This window comes from Haliotis cracherodii, unplaced genomic scaffold (assembly GCF_022045235.1).
Source record: "Haliotis cracherodii isolate W230 unplaced genomic scaffold, xgHalCrac1.p SCAF_3, whole genome shotgun sequence".
In the NCBI taxonomy this organism is placed as follows: domain Eukaryota; kingdom Metazoa; phylum Mollusca; class Gastropoda; order Lepetellida; family Haliotidae; genus Haliotis; species Haliotis cracherodii.
In genome coordinates this window covers 11,869,600-11,889,321 of record NW_027266286.1, presented here as the reverse complement: position 1 = coordinate 11,889,321, position 19,722 = coordinate 11,869,600, and the positions used below count along the sequence as shown (strand labels likewise).

General features: G+C 43.6%; 1 protein-coding gene across 1 annotated transcript; it reads left to right on the top strand.

Moving 5' to 3' along the window:
• Positions 1-953: 953 nt before the first annotated feature.
• Positions 954-19,484, top strand: LOC139474184 (alcohol dehydrogenase [acceptor]-like). Its single transcript, XM_071257079.1, has 12 exons — positions 954-1,238; positions 1,805-1,952; positions 4,410-4,621; positions 5,586-5,772; positions 6,374-6,502; positions 9,447-9,568; positions 9,739-9,906; positions 13,409-13,559; positions 14,717-14,859; positions 14,941-15,112; positions 18,844-19,066; positions 19,157-19,484. Exons 2-12 carry the CDS (start codon positions 1,817-1,819, stop codon positions 19,281-19,283), a joined length of 1,770 nt encoding a protein of 589 aa, XP_071113180.1. The 5' UTR covers positions 954-1,238; positions 1,805-1,816; the 3' UTR covers positions 19,284-19,484.
• The last annotated feature ends 238 nt before the right edge of the window (positions 19,485-19,722 follow it).

Genomic DNA, 19,722 nt, shown 5'->3' with positions numbered 1-19,722 from the left:
TATAGTATTTGGAGGGGAGTATTTGCTATAGTATTTGGAGGGGAGTATTTGCTATAGTATTTGGAGAGAAGTATTTGCTATAGTATTTAGAGGGGATGCAGAGTTTTACAAGTAGAACTGGGAAGTTTATGCAATTCCCAACCAAAGGATGCAGACATCATATAGGCCGATGGAACATTATGTGAGTCACCACGTGTGTCGGGACAGACATACACTCTTCATGTAGGGGTCCGGGGACACGTATACTGTATTCATAAACACAATGAGTAAGTAAGTGAGTATGGGTTTACGCCGCTTTTAGCAATATTCCAGCAATATCGCGGCGGGGGACACCAGAAATGAGCTTCACCCATTGTGCCCATGTTGGGAATCGAACCCGGGTCTTCGGCGTGACGAGCGAACGCTTTAACCACTAGGCTACCCGACCGCCCCATAAACACAATGAAGTGTCTGTGGTGAATAGTTATGACAAACTTGCGCTTGTGATGATAAGACCAGCAAAATATTTTGTTCAACCTTTCTACTCACGTATAGGTGCTAAGATAAGTAAATGATGCACTAAAAATATATGTCTTTCAGTTTTCATCCTGTGCACCCCTGTTAACAGTAAACTGGGTTCATCAACAAAGGATCTTTCCACGTTATCTGCTGAGGAGGTATGAAATAATTCCACGAATCTATAATGAAATATAAAAGCATCACCAGAATTATGCGATGTTAATACAAAAACCGCTATGATATTTACTGTTATTTTTAATTTTGGCCAGCTATTGACTATACATTCGTGACCAACTCGTGTTATTCCGGAACAAGCCGGAAACAGGCGAGTGGTTACGAGATCGGACTTTGGGCTACAGACCGAAACAGACTATAACTTTAGCTCCTGTTGTATGGGGGACTACCACGGTGAGTGAACATACATATACTGGCGACTGGCAAAGTGGGAATACCCACCTACTTTGTCTAACCATCAAAGCCACTCATTCCTGACTATACCTGGCTTGTGTAATTGCTATTGTTCACGTGTTCTTGCAAATTAGACGAAGCAGGTTGATACATAAGGTGAGCATATCCTGCCCTGATATAGCCACTTAATACAGACGCTGAGTAGTTCAGACCCGTGACCATACGCCGTCAGGGAACTCACCCCACTGCCGTGTATCTGGGTCGAGTGCGTTATAGTGTCAGATTGACCTGTTTCTGCTGGGCCTGTACACACGGGGATCAGCGCTACACGGGTAAGCTGTACCGCATTTCCACATTGCCACTTTACACATGTCTGAATCTGTTATCAATGTGAATAGGCATTAATACACGAATAATTACATGAGTGTTTGTAAATAAACAACTTTTATGTCATTTCAGACGAACTGTTGCGTTTGGATTTATATCTTTTTGACATTTTATCGGTACAATCTTTCAACAAACGGACTATAGTGCACATATCTCCCAAGGACGAGAGGACAAGCACCCGCGAGTCGAATGGCAACTATTATTGGGTAGTTGTTTGGCTATATGTGTATATTACCAGCCTAAAAGTACTTCATTGAACAAATCTCCACATTTGACTCAAGATGAGGTATTTGACGCCTTTTTCACATTTTTGTAGATGGGGCGACAATGCGAAAACGTCAAACATTTTGATAGGGATGTCAGGTTCAGTGACGGCACTATGTGTTGCTCATGATATCAGTCACTGGTTTGTCTGTCCCATACTCGATAATTCAACTTCATTATTTTACGTTACATTTCTTTGAATCAACAAAACTTGGTATCAGGCAAATGACTTTTCATTGTCTTGCAGGAGGACGTCAGAATGCCGTCATTAACGTCGCTGATCGTCGTCGCCAATGTCGTCATCCTTGCCATTGTCGTTCGTCTGTATGTCTTTCCGACAGACACGAGCAAAGTCATCTCACCAGCACTGAACACAACGTATGACTACATTATAGGTAAGTGGCAGGGCACATATTATTGATACAAAAACAACAATCTCGAACAACTTAACACATGTGACGTTTGTGCCTCCAGTTGTTCCAACAGAGATTTTACATTAGGACGATGGCATCGTGTTCGGACAACGCGTCTGTGGTGGCAGACAAGATACGTGTCTACCTTAGGACTGAACCGCCCTTGTAGGAATGGCACAATCCGTAAGTGAGTTAGTTGGGTTTAACGCCGCTTTTAACAGGATTCCACGGCGTGTCAGCTTAAGGTGGGAGGAAAGCCCGAAGTGATGCAGGTCTCAGACGTTTACCACTTTCGTGGAACCCACAAGCACGGGTATGGTGCTGACAAACCTAGAAACATAATCGGGGCAAACCGGAATTCGAACCCACAATCGTAGGTTTCTGGGGTGCCCAAGGGACGTAATCGCGGCGCCTTACAAGACTGGGCCACCCGTGCCCCTACAATCAGTGAGAAAAATCCCGCAGTATGTTTGTGACTGAACCTTAGAGGGAGGGGTAGCGATCGCGTTGTGGTCAAAGTGGTTGTTACCCCCCCCCCCCCCCCTCTCACCCCCACCCCGTAAAATGCCCACCTCTTAAGCGAGTGAGTATGAGTGAGTATGGTTTTACGCCGCTTTTAGCAATATTCCAGCAACATCACGGGTGGGGGACACCTGAAATGGGCTTCAATCTCTATTCCCATGTGGGGAATCGATCCCGGGTCTTCGGCGTGACGAGCGAACGCTTTAACCACTAGGCTACCCGACCGTCCCCCTCTGGTGTGGAACATTGCTTGAAACTTACTCTTCTGTATCTGGAGACCGCCTCCGTGGTCAAGTGGTAGAGCGGAACGTCAGGGGTTTGATCCCCAGCCGCGTCATAACAAAAGACGTAATTAACAAGATGGTACTTGTTGTAACCCTGTCTGGCGCTCGGCAATAAGAGCCTGGCTGGTCGGCTCGGAGTCAGTATACTGTGCCTGAGTGGGGTATTTATGTAAAAACTGCGGCATGGTATATCTCAGTGTGCTAGCACTATCAAATCGGCATCAGTCCGGACTAGTACAAGCAGCCACACACTCGAGGAAAATTCGAATGCGAAACAGAGTTAAAACTATTCATCTCAAAAGACGTATCGGAAAGTAAACCCGATCGGTTGTATAGAAACTACCCTATTATGTATTCGTTGGGATTCTGTGTTAGGATTGGTTCCTAACAATATATACTGGATCAGAGGGTCAGGCTCGGTGTTTCGTTCACCCTTAGGATGACATTGACACTTGATTTACATCCGTTAGAAGGCACCGACTTAACGACACGGACAGTGTATTTAGGAATTGTTGAGCTGATGTGATCTTTTAACAAGAAGATAGTGTAGAAATGATCTGACCTAAATACACAGTGTATATTGTCCATTGCCATATCGCACTGTATCCACGGTTGTCTAGCCATCGCGTGTTGTTTGTAACTTACAACTCAAGACTACTCGTCAACACAACCAAATGCAAATAAACGTTTGCCATTCGGAGTTTGTTTCGGGCTTGTTGAACTTCTGTAATAGTGACTGAGTGAGTATGGTTTTACGCCGCTTTCAGCAATATTCCAGCAATATCACGGCGGGGGACACCAGAAATCGGCTTCACACATTGTACCCATGTCGGGAATCGAACCTGGGTCTTCGACGTGACGAGCGAACGCTTTAACCACTAGGCTACCCGACCACCCCTTCTGTATTAGAGCGATACTATAAAAAGTCTTCCAACTATTGCTGGTTCTGTAATAGTTCATGTGCTATGAGTATATTTACGCTCAAACAATGCTGATAATGTTGCATTTAATTTCATTACATGTTGTAAAATTTGTTTGTTTGTTGTTTAACGCCGTATTCAGCACTATTCCAGCTATATGACGGCGGTCTGCAAAAAATCGAGTCTGACCAGACAATCCCATGATTGTCGTCATGAGCATCGATCCACACAATTGGGATATGATGACACGCATCAACCAAGTCAGCAAGCCTGACCACCCGAACCCGTTAGCCGCCTCTTCCGACAAACATAGTCGCCTCTTACGGCAAGCATGGGTTGCTGAAGACCTGTTCTACCCCGGATCTTCACGGGTATGTAAGCTCTTGGCTAGGCAGAAGTTGTTGAAGACAGTTGGATCAGAATCTGCAGGATCTGTCTTAGCATCTTCCCGAAGATGATAAGGCAGTTAACCACAACCACTCACTCAGTAATCGGTTTTATTGCATACTTTAAGTTTTGACCAAGCAATGTACATTAACCTTCACATTCTTCCGTTCATCTAGAATTACTGAATTTAGGACTCATCACATTTGTGCAATATTTCCTGAAAAGGTCACACTGACGTGTTCCTTATGTTCACGGCGTTACAACTTTCACCCACGGATGTCAATGATATCCCATCCGATCCGAACATGTTTGTATTTTTTTTCCAGTTGGAGCAGGATCCGCAGGTTCTGTTTTGGCGTCTCGCCTGTCCGAAGATGATCACGTTACTGTCCTACTTATTGAGGCCGGAGGGGATGACCGACAGGAGCCACTTGTGGATATCCCATTACTTGCAGGAGTGACTTGGGGGAAACACCAATTCGACTGGCAGTATTTGACTGAACCACTTAAGCATGCAGGAGGTGCTCTCGAAGATAGGGTAATACCTCACAAACGTTTGTGTTTAAAAAATAATTATATATTATAATTATATAATTATAATGCCAGAGAACAACCATCCTCGATTATCTGCTTCTGTCGTTTCACATGCTGATCGGGGACACGGGTGGCCCAGTCGTCTAAGGTGCCGCGATTCGCTGTGCAGAGCTGCGTCCCTTAGGCACGCCAGAAACCTATGATTGTGGGTTCGAATCCTGGTTCGCCCCTATTATGTTTCTAGGTTTGTCAGCACCATACCCGTGCTCGTGGGTTTCGACGAAATGGTAAACGTCTGAGACCTGCATAACTTCGGGCTTTCCTCCAACATGAAGCTGACACGCCGTGATATAACTGTAATACTGTTAAAAGCGGCGTTAAACCCAACTCGTTGACTGTTGCAGACAGTTGCTATTTGTGTAATGGTGTAAAAGTGCATCATGGGTCAATTGTAAACTTCAAGTCTATGCATATGTCATAGCTATATTGTAGTTTACACGTGTTATTATCCTCATAGGCATAAGTGAAAATGTACTGATAACTGATAACTCTTTTACAAATAGATCAATAGTCAAACTGACCACACAGCAAGCCACTGGTCAAGACATACCAGGCCAGACCGATGTTTTAAAGCGTATTTGGTCGAAAAAGGTCGAGCCTTAAAATTTATTTTCCTTTTAAAACGACGTACACCTATTATTTCAACATACAATTGTGCAGAACTGATTACGAGGGAGAATTTGTTTTTTGTCTAAATTGTTAAAATATAAAAGAAAACTAATTAGAATAATGGGCTCTTAAAACAACCCTTCACAACTTTAAAGAAAAAGATCAGATTTTTCAGTTTTGTACATTAAAAACTCACAGTATAATTTGAAAGACAACGACAAAAATTGCTGTTGACTTTACAAATAGATTTTTAGGCAAGTGTTCATTCATGTTGTAGATAATCTTTATCTCTTGCACAGAGATCATTCTGGCCGCGCGGAAGACTTCTAGGTGGTTGCAGTCAAATCAATGGCAACGTCTATGTCAGAGGTCATCGTCACGACTACGACAACTGGGCAGCCAATGGGTGTGATGGATGGACGTATAAAGATGTCCTTCCCTACTTTAAGAAGTCCGAAAATAATCAAGTAGAAGGCCTGTCACCAGGTGAATCTATACATATAACGCTCCTAGTTAGGATGAGGAATGATCGATAAAAGGACATTTGACCATGTCACAGTTGGCCCGGTTGTCTAAGGGATCGGAACCCGTGAGTTGCGTCCACCAGGATTGCGAGGATGTTATATTCGTGGATTGGAATCTGCCCCGTGAATATCAGGGTACGAACAGGTCTTCAGCAACCCGTGCTTGCCATAAAAGACGGATATGCTTGTATCAGGCGCCTAACGGGACCGGGTGGTCAGGCTCGCTGACTTGGTTGATGCATGTCATCGTATTCCAATATCGTGGATCGATGCTCCTGACATCAATCACTGGATTGTGTGGTCCATACTCGATTTGAGTACAGACCGCCGTCGTATAGCTGGGATATTGCAGAGTGCAGCGTTAAACAACATACTAGAGAAACTAGGAAAGGGTTTGAATCTAAGATTCGCCTTATTATTGCTCTTGGTATATCAGCACCAGCACCACCGACCTTCACACTTTCATGCCCAAGCTTTCCTTATATTACCATCGCTGGAACAAAAATTACACGTCGAAGGGAACATTAAATCTATCTCATTTACGACAATACTATTCCTTGCAGAGTACCACGGGGTCGGTGGACCGTTGACCATCAGCAGTGCACAGAGACAACCGGTAACAGAGCGGATATTCAAGGCAGGCCTTGAGTTGGGGTATAAAGAGACGGATGTGAATGGCGCGGAGCAGGAAGGTAAGGACATACAGACTTACAGATACATTGTGATGGTTCTTGTTCAACATCCATTTCATCATGCTTTCTATCAATATGAGGACGCGTGTGTGTTGGAAGAATACCTTACTGTACATTTATCCCTATTTGTCATGTAATGGATACTATTATCGATGCTATAAACCAATCCCGATAAATATTCAAATGAGGTCGCTCAGAAGGGATTACTTTTCATAAGGCTCGATACATCGATACCAACTCGCGTGGACAACTATTGCATATCGTTCTCAATACTCTTATCTGAACGTCCCCGAAGTGTGAGTTCTTCTGTAAATAACACAGATGCAAAGTATTTGACACTATATATACTCTTCAGAAAGTAGTGGATAGTCGGAAATAAATTTACATTTCCAAAATTATAAGAAATATTGGTTTCTTGTAATAGTTCAAGGATAATACTGAACGGATTGGGACGAGCGATAGTGAAGTATGTCAGTTATGTTATGGCCCCCAAACATCTTGAAGGACGATCAAGGTAAGATGGGAAATTTCAAAGGAGACGGGTTTATCAGTGGTGCATAATACCGCCACGAATTGTGAAACATTCATTCACGCGACCAGGCATACTGCGTATTGTCTCCAAATTGCGATGTCCCACTTCTCTTCGAGTGGGAGTCCAAGTTTCATTCAACGCGGTCGGCGGCCTATTGCGTTGACGCACACGTCTCCTTTTAATGTCCAAGACATTTTCAATGAGCGAAAGGTTTGCGCTCATTGTTGGCCATGGCATTTCATGGATGTTGTGCTACTGGCGGTGACCATTGACGACTCGTGCATGGTGAGCTCGGGCGTTGTTTTCCTAGAAGACAAAACGCCGACCCATGCGCCGCCGAACGGGACAACAAAGAGTATCAGTATGTGGTTCCGATAGTACTGTCCAGTGACCCTCCCATGCACAGTGTGGATTGGGGTTCAGTCAGTCATAGTGATGCCACTCTGCAACATAACCGATCTATCGCCAAATCTGTCATGAGATATCAACTTAACATTGGCTTGATGTTCGCCAGACACGACCACGCCTATCAATGAAGGGCAACGTGAATCGGAATAAATATGACACATGAAGGGAGACGATTTCCCCAGTTTCGACGTTGTGTACACCATAGACGATTGTTGGCAATATGACGATTTGTAAGGGGCGGCAAAACACGTGGCCGTCGAACATGGGGATGAGCTGTATGTAGAGATGATTTCTAATCATCTGACCCTTAACTCGTGCTCCAGTAGCCTGATGATGCAGCAATTTGATTCACCGTTTGAGCTTGTTTTCGTATCGGATCAAGTGATCCTGTACTCACGTCGTTGACCCTGGACGCCCCGAACGGGGTCGATCGTCAACATTTTGAGTTAGTTTGTACCTGTTCCGTGGTCTGGTAATCGCACTGATCGTATTGGCGATTGCACGCTGACTTTTGTCAGTTTCCGGCAGAACAATAGCCCGTAGATGCCCCGGTCGCTGCAGACGCTGCATCTCTAGTTCATGCACAAACAATGAATGGAATCAAGCAAACCACAACTGAATGCTAGGCAGAATCAATAAGAGTGACTAAAATAATGGTCCACAGACTCTCCTTGAAAGTGTCAAAGTCAGTGATGTTACATGCGTGGCGCTGCTCCGTGAACCACGTGCAAACTATAGGACATTTTCAGACACAAACGCTCATGATCAGAGCTCCAGATAAGCTCCGTATCTGCGTGAAATACGCATCAGAAATGCAGAAATACGCAGTAACATATAATCCAAGCGTATCAAATACGCAACGAACATTACAGATACGCTGCAAAAATTAAACTTGGGCGTATCATAAAAATATTATGAAGTAACCCTGCATATTCGATTAGCAAATCAGCTACTAATTTTAAAATAATAAACGGGCATTCCGTCAACCTTGCCAAACTCCACGATGACAGTTACATCATGATCATTTGCCATCACACTTTCTTGTGGAAGTATCGCGGTATTTTTGAGTCCTATAAAGCTCTCAAACCCACACGACACGAGTTTGCAGGGACTAGATGAATAGTGTTTTTAAATATTTAACTTGAATACCCACATGTGCAAAAACTAGTGGGTAACAGAAATTTGAATACCCAGATAGAATTACTGATACCCAATGATTTTAAAATGCATTGGTAAAATACCCACAACCCCAAAAGCTTATCTGGAGTTCTGATGATGTTTGTCGTCTTTGTATCTTTGTATCTTCGTTGCTATGACGTGGTATCAACATTTGTATTTCATGATCTCCTACTTTGTATTTACACATTGGAGGTTGTATTCGTACCCTTTTCTAAACTTACTTTAGACAACGAAAATATGTCTTGAACTTTGTTCCTATAGGAATGACATTATAGGATGGAGATTATAGGATTTTCACTCGTGTGTTTCTATATAGTAGGTATCATATATTACAAAAAAGTATGTATTTTCCTCGTCAAAGTCTTGCAAAATACAAATCTTATTCCTAATATATGATATTTATGACGTGTTTCTGTATCGTACATTTATAGTCCAGGAAATCTAGGCATTTTTTTCACTCAACTTGGAACAAATTGAAACAGAAACTATTTCACCACAGTGCGTTTGTTCCAAGCAATCCCAGGTTTGGGAAATATATCTTATTTCTATAATCCAATATGGCCGCCAATTATCAGTACATCTTTCATATTTCAGATGAGGTTCCATCTGTTGATGAAAAAACATGTGTTGTCTTGCAAAATAGCCATATAATGTTCTAAAAAAATTATTCAGCGAGAGCTACTGAACGTTTTCGACTATTGAAAAATTTACAAAAATTTAAGATAGCCAATTTTCAAGATGGCCGACACGTTTATTATAAATATATGTTTATTAATGCAGTATCATTATAATCCGCAGTCAATGTATGAATCTGGTTTTCTTTAGGATTTAGTTACACTCCGACCACGATCAAGAACGGGGAACGTATGAGCACATCCAAAGCGTTCCTGTGGCCTGTGATAGACAGACCCAACCTGCACGTCCTGGCCAACAGTCACGTCACGAAGGTAGTGTATGAAAACAATCAACTAATTTGTATTCATACCTAACGTTTCTGTTGAAAAATACATAAATAAAAGCGTGGTAATCATAAACTTACAGAAATGACTTTAGTAATAGGCTATGATTAAAGTCTAATCACCCATTACAAATCAAATGGTACCCCATTTTATTACAGATAATGATTGAAAACAAGAAAGCAGTTGGCGTCGAGTATGTTAAAGATGGCCGCCTGTACAGAGTGCGAGTCTCAAGGGAGGTAATCCTGTCCGCTGGTGCGGTTGGGTCGCCACAGTTGCTGATGCTGTCTGGGATCGGGCCAAAGAAACACTTGGAGGATAATGGGGTCTGTTGATTCACGTTATAAACTGCACAATTCTTTCTTATATTGTTTTTGTTACATTGTTTATCGTTAATAGTCCAGCTGTATGACCGTTGTCTGTTAGATAATCGAGTCTGAACCTGAATCACTCGTGCTTTAAACTTTCGGTGTTGTTGTGGAAGAGGACGGACATTCAACCAAGTCACTTATTAACACACAATGAGAGGAATACCTGCTCTGACCTCACAAACACAGCAGTGAACGGATTTTCAGGTCAGAAATAGATGAACTGAGTTGCGTTGCCAGGTCAGACATGCAGGTATATGAAGTGAGTGGAGTTGGCAGGTCAGACATGTAGGTATATGAAGTGAGTGGAGTTGCCAAATCAGACATGCAGGTATATGGAGTGAGTGGAGTTGGCAGGTCAGACATGCAGGTATATTGAGTGAGTGGAGTTGCCAGGCCAGACATGTAGGTATATGAAGTGAGTGGAGTTGCCAGGTCAGACATGCAGGTATATGAAGCGAGTGGAGTTGGCAGGTCAGACAAGCAGGTATATGAAGTGAGTGGAGTTCCCAAGTCAGACAAGCAGTTATATGAAGTGAATGGAGTTGCCAGGTCAGACAAGCGGGTATATGAAGTGAGTGGAGTTGCCAGGTCAGACATGCAGGTATATGAAGCGAGTGGAGTTGGCAGGTCAGACAAGCGGGTATATGAAGTGAGTGGAGTTCCCAAGTCAGACAAGCAGTTATATGAAGTGAATGGAGTTGCCAGGTCAGACAAGCGGGTATATGAAGTGAGTGGAGTTGCCAGGTCAGACAAGCGGGTATATTGAGTGAGTGGAGTTGGTAGGTCAGACATGCAGGTATATGAAGTGAGTGGAGTTGGCAGGTCAGACATGGAGGTATATGAAGTGAGTGGAGTTGCCAGGTCAGACATGCAGGTATATGAAGTGAGTGGAGTTGGCAGGTCAGACATGCAGGTATATGAAGTGAGTGGAGTTGGCAGGTCAGACATGGAGGTATATGAAGTGAGTGGAGTTGGCAGGTCAGACATGCAGGTATATTGAGTGAGTGGAGTTGCCAGGTCAGACATGCGGGTATATTGAGTGAGTGGAGTTGCCAGGTCACACATGGAGGTATATTGAGTGAGTGGAGTTGGCAGGTCAGACAAGCGGGTATATGAAGTGAGTGGAGTTGGCAGGTCAGACAAGCGGGTATATGAAGTGAGTGGAGTTGGCAGGTCAGACAAGCGGGTATATGAAGTGAGTGGAGTTGGCAGGTCAGACAAGCGGGTATATGAAGTGAGTTGAAATGGCAGGTCAGACATGCAGGTATATGAAGTGAGTGGAGTTGCCAGGTCAGACATGCGGGTATATTGAGTGAGTGGAGTTGGCAGGTCAGACATGCAGGTATATGAGGTGAGTGGAGTTGCCAGGTCAGACATGCGGGTATATTGAGTGAGTGGAGTTCCCAGGTCAGACATGCAGGTATATGAAGTGAGTGGAGTTGGCAGGTCAGACATGCAGGTATATGAAGTGAGTGGAGTTCCCAGGTCAGACATGCGGGTATATTGAGTGAGTGGAGTTGCCAGGTCAGACAAGCGGGTATATGAAGTGAGTGGAGTTGCCAGGTCAGACATGCAGGTATATGAAGTGAGTGGAGTTCCCAGGTCAGACATGCAGGTATATTGAGTGAGTGGAGTTGCCAGGTCAGACATGCGGGTATATTGAGTGAGTGGAGTTCCCAGGTCAGACATGCAGGTATATGAAGTGAGTGGAGTTCCCAGGTCAGACATGCGGGTATATGAAGTGAGTGGAGTTGGCAGGTCAGACAAGCGGGTATATTGAGTGAGTGGAGTTGGCAGGTCAGACAAGCGGGTATATTAAGTGAGTGGAGTTGCCAAATCAGACATGCAGGTATATGAAGTGAGTGGAGTTGCCAGGTCAGACATGCGGGTATATTGAGTGAGTGGAGTTGCCAGGTCAGACATGCGGGTATATTGAGTGAGTGGAGTTGGCAGGTCAGACATGCAGGTATATGAAGTGAGTGGAGTTGCCAGGTCAGACATGCAGGTATATGAAGTGAGTGGAGTTGCCAGGTCAGACATGCAGGTATATGAAGTGAGTGGAGTTGCCAGGTCAGACATGCAGGTATATGAAGTGAGTGGAGTTGGTAGGTCAGACATGCAGGTATATGAAGTGAGTGGAGTTGGCAGGTCAGACATGCGGGTATATTGAGTGAGTGGAGTTGGCAGGTCAGACATGCGGGTATATTGAGTGAGTGGAGTTGCCAAATCAGACATGCAGGTATATTGAGTGAGTGGAGTTGGCAGGTCAGACAAGCGGGTATATGAAGTGAGTGGAGTTGGCAGGTCAGACAAGCGGGTATATGAAGTGATTGGAGTTGGCAGGTCAGACAAGCGGGTATATGAAGTGAGTGGAGTTGGCAGGTCAGACAAGCGGGTATATGAAGTGAGTTGAAATGGCGGGTCGGACAAGCGGGTATATGAAGTGAGTGGTGTTGGCAGGTCAGACATGCAGGTATATGAAGTGAGTGGAGTTGGCAGGTCAGACATGGAGGTATATGAAGTGAGTGGAGTTGGCAGGTCAGACATGCGGGTATATGAAGTGAGTGGAGTTGGCAGGTCAGACATGGAGGTATATGAAGTGAGTGGAGTTGGCAGGTCAGACATGCAGGTATATGAAGTGAGTGGAGTTGGCAGGTCAGACATGCAGGTATATGAAGTGAGTGGAGTTGGCAGGTCAGACATGGAGGTATATGAAGTGAGTGGAGTTGGCAGGTCAGACATGCAGGTATATGAAGTGAGTGGAGTTGGCAGGTCAGACATGGAGGTATATGAAGTGAGTGGAGTTGGCAGGTCAGACATGGAGGTATATGAAGTGAGTGGAGTTGGCAGGTCAGACATGCAGGTATATGAAGTGAGTGGAGTTCCCAGGTCAGACAAGCAGGTATATGAAGTGAGTTGAGTTGGCAGGTCAGACAAGCGGGTATATGAAGTGAGTGGAGTTGGCAGGTCAGACAAGCGGGTATATGAAGTGAGTGGAGTCGGCAGGTCAGACATGGAGGTATATGAAGTGAGTGGAGTTGCCAGGTCAGACATGCGGGTATATCGAGTGAGTGGAGTTGGCAGGTCAGACAAGCGGGTATATGAAGTGAGTGGAGTTGGCAGGTCAGACAAGCGGGTATATGAAGTGAGTGGAGTTGGCAGGTCAGACAAGCGGGTATATGAAGTGAGTTGAAATGGCAGGTCAGACAAGCGGGTATATGAAGTGAGTGGTGTTGGCAGGTCAGACATGCAGGTATATGAAGTGAGTGGAGTTGCCAGGTCAGACATGCAGGTATATGAAGTTAGTGGAGTTGCCAGGTCAGACATGCAGGTATATGAAGTGAGTGGAGTTGGCAGGTCAGACATGCAAAACTAGTCAAGTGCAACACTGACACAACGTACAAGGTGAACAAAGTCTCCTCGTGATTATATGGTTATTTGAATATGAATGCTTCAGATCAAAGTTGAAGCTAATCTCGCCGTTGGGGACAACCTCCAGGACCACCTTATGACATACCACAGGGCCGTCATAGGAGAACCCTTGTCCATCACACCAGAGAAGGCCTTGTCAATCAAGTCGAATCTGCAGTACAAGTTTTTTCGCACAGGTCGGATGAGCAGAATTTGTTTTGACATGAACAGAATCACATTTATTTTCTGAATTGATTTCATTAAAGGTATTTTTCTCACTGGTCAGGAATATATACTATAGCTATCTTGTATTCGTATAAGATATAATCATATCTGTAGATAAATTAGACAAAGGACGTAGTCACTCCTCCTTGTGGCCACAGTACCCTCGTCGGGATTCTGCATTATATCTTGTCCCATGCAAGCCATGCTATTCGTACGAGGCGACTTAATGTATTGGGTAGTCTGGGTCGGTGACATGCATTGGTTGAGATGCCTGTCATCGTACGCCAGCGGAGTGGATCGCTTCTCATGTTATCGATCAGTCCAGACATGATTATTTGCAGACCGACGTCAAATAGCTGGAGTACTGCTCAGTGCGACGTTAGACAACAACAATAACACGCCCTGTGGCGACAGTAATGCCGATAGTCACATCCTCAAGTCGGCAGCTGGTCTGTCAACACTTGTCGAATGGATGATACACACCAGGGGCTGCTGAATAAGCAGCAATTCCAGCCGCCAAGCTGGAATACAGCTTTAGTGTTCTGACGAAGGGTATTCTCAAGTTAAATTCGCTATGTTAAATCATCTTCGTCGTGCGCGTATCGAGAGGAGAGACAAGATATTGATCTACACTCCCAGACATCTATCGTCATTGCATCTTCACTATCCATCCATCAGTTCCCTTATTTTTTGTGGGTATTATGTATATATATCATCCTGTATGGGTTTCACCCGTGAACATCCGGAGTCGAATAGGTCTTCAGCAACCCATGCTTGTCGTAAAAGGCGACTATGCTTGTCGTAAGAGTCGACGAACGGGATCGGATGGTCGATTATTTACAGACCGCCGTGAAATAGCTGGAATATTGCTGAGTGCGGCGTAAAACAACCAGCCAACTAACCCAAGGCTACCCAGACTGCTTTGGACGTTGCTCTTGGTACTTAACACTGCCTTGACTGTCCCGTACCGTAAGTATTCACAGAATGAAAACTTCTGGCTATGGTGCAAACATCAATCACTGACCCACTGAAATGAACATGTGACACCGACGTCTCTATTCCACCCCAGTAATCTACTTTGGGGTCATGGACACTGTTTGATATGTTTGTGTTATATTGCCTCATCCAGGCGTCCTTGCATCCAATGTCGGTCTAGAAGTGCTTGCCTTCCTGAAAACTAAGCCAGATGAAGTCAGGCCGGATCTCCAGCTTCACTTCTATTCTTTACTGCTACCGTCGGGACCGCCAAACCTTTTCAACATTGCAAACAAGGTAAAGTATAAAATGTTTTGTGAGAAAGGAACATGCAACACCAGCCTGGAACCTCTTACTTATGTTTTCATTATTTCGCAGCTCATGGATCGTATGAACTGGACGGCAAGAGAAGGCATTACCTTTCTCCCAAGCTTAATCCGACCCAAGAGTAGAGGGACAATCCGCCTGAGAAGCACCAACCCCTTTGAGCATCCTGTCATCGAGCCCAACTACCTGTCTCATCCCGATGATGTCCAAACGCTCATAAAAGGTCAGTGTGCGGGACCGACATTTTTGGGATGGGATTTGAATTTTTGTTTAGTCCAAAACAGACCAGCAATTGTCCTTAATGTTTAGTTGTTTTAACATCGCGATCGTGACTCGTATATTGACGTATAACGTACATGGTGTCAAAGACATGCAAAAAGCTATAGTAACTTGCCTCAACATAAGTGTCATGTCTGAGGGAAATCAACTCCAGACAAAAAATAAGGGAACTAACGATTGAATGTATCTACCGTTGAAGCGTACTTTGACAATACCTGAACGCAGCATCTAATCACAATGAAATTTCACATCATTTAGTGATGTTAGTGCGCACAGAAGCCAAAGTGTGTGCGCCTGTATGGGAACTCACAAACACTAATGCAATTGGGCTGAGCAAATGCTTAATAATGCCATGTCAATGAATAGATCCCATCGGGGCTGAGAGTGAACGCCACAATATTGCTGAGTGCGGCGTCTCAAAACAAAGGAACAGACAAACATACCAGTTGTTGACCCTTTACTCGTAGCAGCTGACTTGCGGATTCTTGCATGGATAACGACGAACTCTGAAGGTCTAATTTGGGCACCTCAAACTACATGGCATTCTCAATGTTAAGGATATAACTTATAATATTTAAACCGATTATCCTAAACGGCAAGTATAGTGATAAAAGTGATTGTGATATTGCTGTGAATATCAATTGCCCTGGATATATTAAGTAACTTCCTTAGTGAAATAATCACATTCGTAGAAAGTATTTAAATGTCCCAAGTGAAAGTGCTGAAATCGCACGCTTCGTAATCAGATTCCAAACAAAACTATTTAGGGGCGTGGCTAATATTTACCTTCCTTACGGGGCAGCGGTGCGTGAAAAATGTTTTAATTGGCTGATATGTAGACTTGTGATGCTCAGTAGCTATATGGATAGTCCAAGAAGCGGTTTTCTGTTAATCTTACAAACATAAAAGTCCATACATTGCTGGGTGTGTGAAGCGACCTTTGATCTTGACATTATGAATAGTTAAAACATCAGTTAAAAACTATAACAAAATTTAATGTCTAACAGCCTGTTTTGGAACCATAAACGGCGACTTCCTACTTGTCCAGCAGCTGGCCAATGGCTAACCCCCATCGCTTTTGTTTATGCCATATACATCCGTTCGTATGAACATCCTGTATACGTTTACTTTAAAATATAAAATAGATAAATGATATGAAGAATGAGCACTGTACAACATATGGACTTATTTCTCAAATTTCAATTTAATATTTCCATTCACATGACTGCAGTGCAACAAGCTGCGAATCAGCATTGTGATAACCGTTCACTGGTTTATGGTTGGCAAGATGTTGTCTCTTCTCCAACTGAGGACATGGTCTAGGTTTCGATATTTCTTTTTCTTCTTGGATGATATCAACCTACCAGCTCGAAGCAGGATGGCTGTGGTCTGAGTTTTGTCCTGCTCAACATGCAGTATCTCAATGGCTTCAGTTTGCTTCATCCAAGTTTCTTCAGTCTCTTCAGTCTCTTGAATGCCACCCCTCTAAATGATTCGTTTGGTTGTGATTTGCCAGAAACTTATCAAAAAGGGTCGTTGGAGTATGGTTGTGCTTCGTGACGAATTCATCTTTGGTGTTAAGGGTGGCTGAACATTCTCTTTGAGAACATTTCCAATGAATGAGAGTTCAACGTCTGGTCTTGATCATGAACTTGTATCTGTCATTTTAAACCAAGTGCTGATCCCAAAAGAATCGGGGGAAATCTCATCAACATGTATATTAGCCAAAGTGGAACACAGCTGCCGGTCGGTAATTCTTTTCATAATCCAAAGCATACCAAATCATTAATGTTACATATGTTTCATGCCATATAGTGTGTGTGAATACAGTTCGCCAATTAGTTGTGTCATATGTGAGATGCCCCCTTTTATCTCCTGTAGTTCGGGTGAATTTTGTACTTGTAACCACATGAGCTGGACAAAAAGGAAGACCCCACATGAACCACCTGATGCTCTCCGTCCTATTCAACAAAATCAATGCCTGTCAGGGAGTAATTCCATGAGTACCACAACTGAAGGCGTCTTCAATGTTGTTACTAATAAGTTGACATGAGTTGTGGACACGGTAATCAAACAGGTGAGCAGACAGAAAAAGCACCGTAAAGTGACGAAATCGAGTGAGAGGCAAGCAGACTGGGCTCTGGTCAGATCGTTGAAATTCCGCAGTACGTTAAACGCTAAACGAATCCCCTTAGTGGCAGATGTTGTCGTTGTGGGGGACGATTACGCTTGTCTCTTTTTTATCATCTGTTTTACACTATTTCCCATTTTTCAAATCTAGATTTGGTATTTGTGATTCAGTATGCCTTAAAGTATTAAAGTCTGCAAAGTTGCTATGTTGCGTTTACTTTCCCTTTATTAAAACATGCACGCATGCAAGCCATATATGTCACCTACATGACTGGACATTTTGATTAAGATCCGGGTTAGAATTGGTCATCAAAAACCCATGCTTGCCGTAAGAGACGACAAAAGTGATCGGGTAGCCAGGCTCGCTAACTTGGTTGATGCATATCACACTTTATCATATAATGGGTAGGTTTCTCGGCAGGATAAAGCTAACGGATAAAAACGATATCCGTTGGGGTCATATGCGGATAGAGATGCAAATATCAAAGGTCAAGTAGGACTACTTTCACTGTTTATAAACAAACATGGCGTCGCCCTCGCCATTCGGCGATCGAGTCAGAATTAACCATTCGGAATCTGGATAAACTACAGGGATAATTGCTCTCATTATCAAAAGAACAGTCTAATATACTGAAAATCAGTTTCTAACTGTGACGTAGCTAAGGCATTTTATAAGTTTTGGCACCTTTGGAGATATAAATTTCGAAACAATTTTGCGAGGGCACGAGGCTTGAAACCTTCTCCACAAATCAAAATAGTTAGATTTGGCCGAAATATGTTTGAATTGTTACCTTTTTTCATTTTGTCGCTGTGTGTACATCTGACTACACTTCTTAACGTTATGACAGGACAGACCGACTGTCAACAACGTCTGACCGTGGCCGTGACGTCTCATAGACTAGGGTTAGAGTAGCTTCCCTTTGACAAAGGGCAGTTACTCTAGCGGACAGACCCATGGATTGCCGCTAAAGGCAATTAAAAACAATTGTTGTTTAGCGTATATGTTGCTTCGCCACTGTTTTAGAAACAGATTTCAGTTGGAACTATATTGGCTATTGTCACTATCCGACTGACACATCACTTACCCTGTGACGTAATAAATATTAACGCGTGCATTCAAGGAAATCTCGCAATGTTTCGGTAATGTTTGTGAGAGAGGGAAAGCGATTTTAAAGCACAGAATTAAAGAATGACATTATATGATAAAGAGGTTATCACACTTGTGTGTTTGGGGATGGTAAATGTCCAGCATTAGGAATAAACGCTTTGTATTTAGCTCGCCAAGGCTTGCTAAATACAATGTTTATTCCTAATGCAGGATATTTACCATCCCCAAACACACTTGCGTGATAACCTCTATGTATCTCAATGGCATAGATCGATGCTCATGATGTCATCCACTTGAATGTCTGGTCCAGACTCGCCTATTTACAGGCCATCTTCATAAAGCTGTAATATTGCTGAGTGTGGCGTTATACAATAAAGAAACATACAAAACACGATGTGACATTTTGATGAAGATACAGTGGGTGTTTTATTTTGCAGGTATTCGGATTTCACAGAAAATGTTACGGACAAAAAGCCTGAAGGATATTGGTACGGAACCAGATATGACGCCTTGTCCGACATGCGTTGATGTGGAATATGACACAGACGCATACTGGGAATGCCATATACGGGCTATACCAATGACAATTTACCATCCAGTCGGTACCTGCAAGATGGGAAGTGTACGCGATTCTTCAACTGTTGTGGATTCTGAGCTGAGGTTCGTAGTTCTGTGATTTCTATATTCTTTCAGTCTACCATGACACCTGTAGAGGAACAATGCTTAATTGGTTCCATCACTTGTTTACAGGGTGAAGGGTATTTCTGGACTACGAGTCGTGGACGCCTCTGTCATGCCGACCATCGTGTCAGGAAACACAAACGCCCCGACCATCATGATTGCAGAGAAGGCGGCGGACATGATACGAGAGACATAAAGCGAATATAGTGATAACTTAAGGAACAAGAGAGATGGCAATATCTAGTACCCTCGAATTCCTTACCCATATGGTCTGTACCCATTACGATCAGTAGCTGTAGTAATTAATACCCTTACTAAACCCATAGAGGTGATACTGGTGCCCCTACTTGATCAGTATTACTGGTCGTCAGTACCTCAAGATAGCATTCAGCAGACCTAGAACATGTAAGCCCTAGAGAACAACAGTACAACAGTCCTAAATATGTGTGTGTGTGTGTGTGTGTGTGTGTGTGTGTGTGTGTGTGTGTGTGTGTGTGTGTGTGTGTGTGTGTGTGTGTGTGTGTGTGTGTGTACTTGATCAGTATTACTGGTCGTCAGTACCTCAAGATAGCATTCAGCAGACCTAGAACATGTAAGCCCTAGAGAACAACAGTACAACAGTCCTAAATGTGTGT

What these genes read in the sequence shown, in the direction of transcription:
- LOC139474184 (XM_071257079.1), top strand. Translation starts at nt 1,817, where the DNA reads ATGCCGTCATTAACGTCGCTGATCGTCGTCGCCAATGTCGTCATCCTT. An exon ending in AACGTATGACTACATTATAG is followed by an intron (nt 1,953 to 4,409) that starts GTAAGTGGCAGG and finishes TTTTTTTTCCAG; the next exon opens with TTGGAGCAGGATCCGCAGGT. An exon ending in AGTAGAAGGCCTGTCACCAG is followed by an intron (nt 5,773 to 6,373) that starts GTGAATCTATAC and finishes TATTCCTTGCAG; the next exon opens with AGTACCACGGGGTCGGTGGA.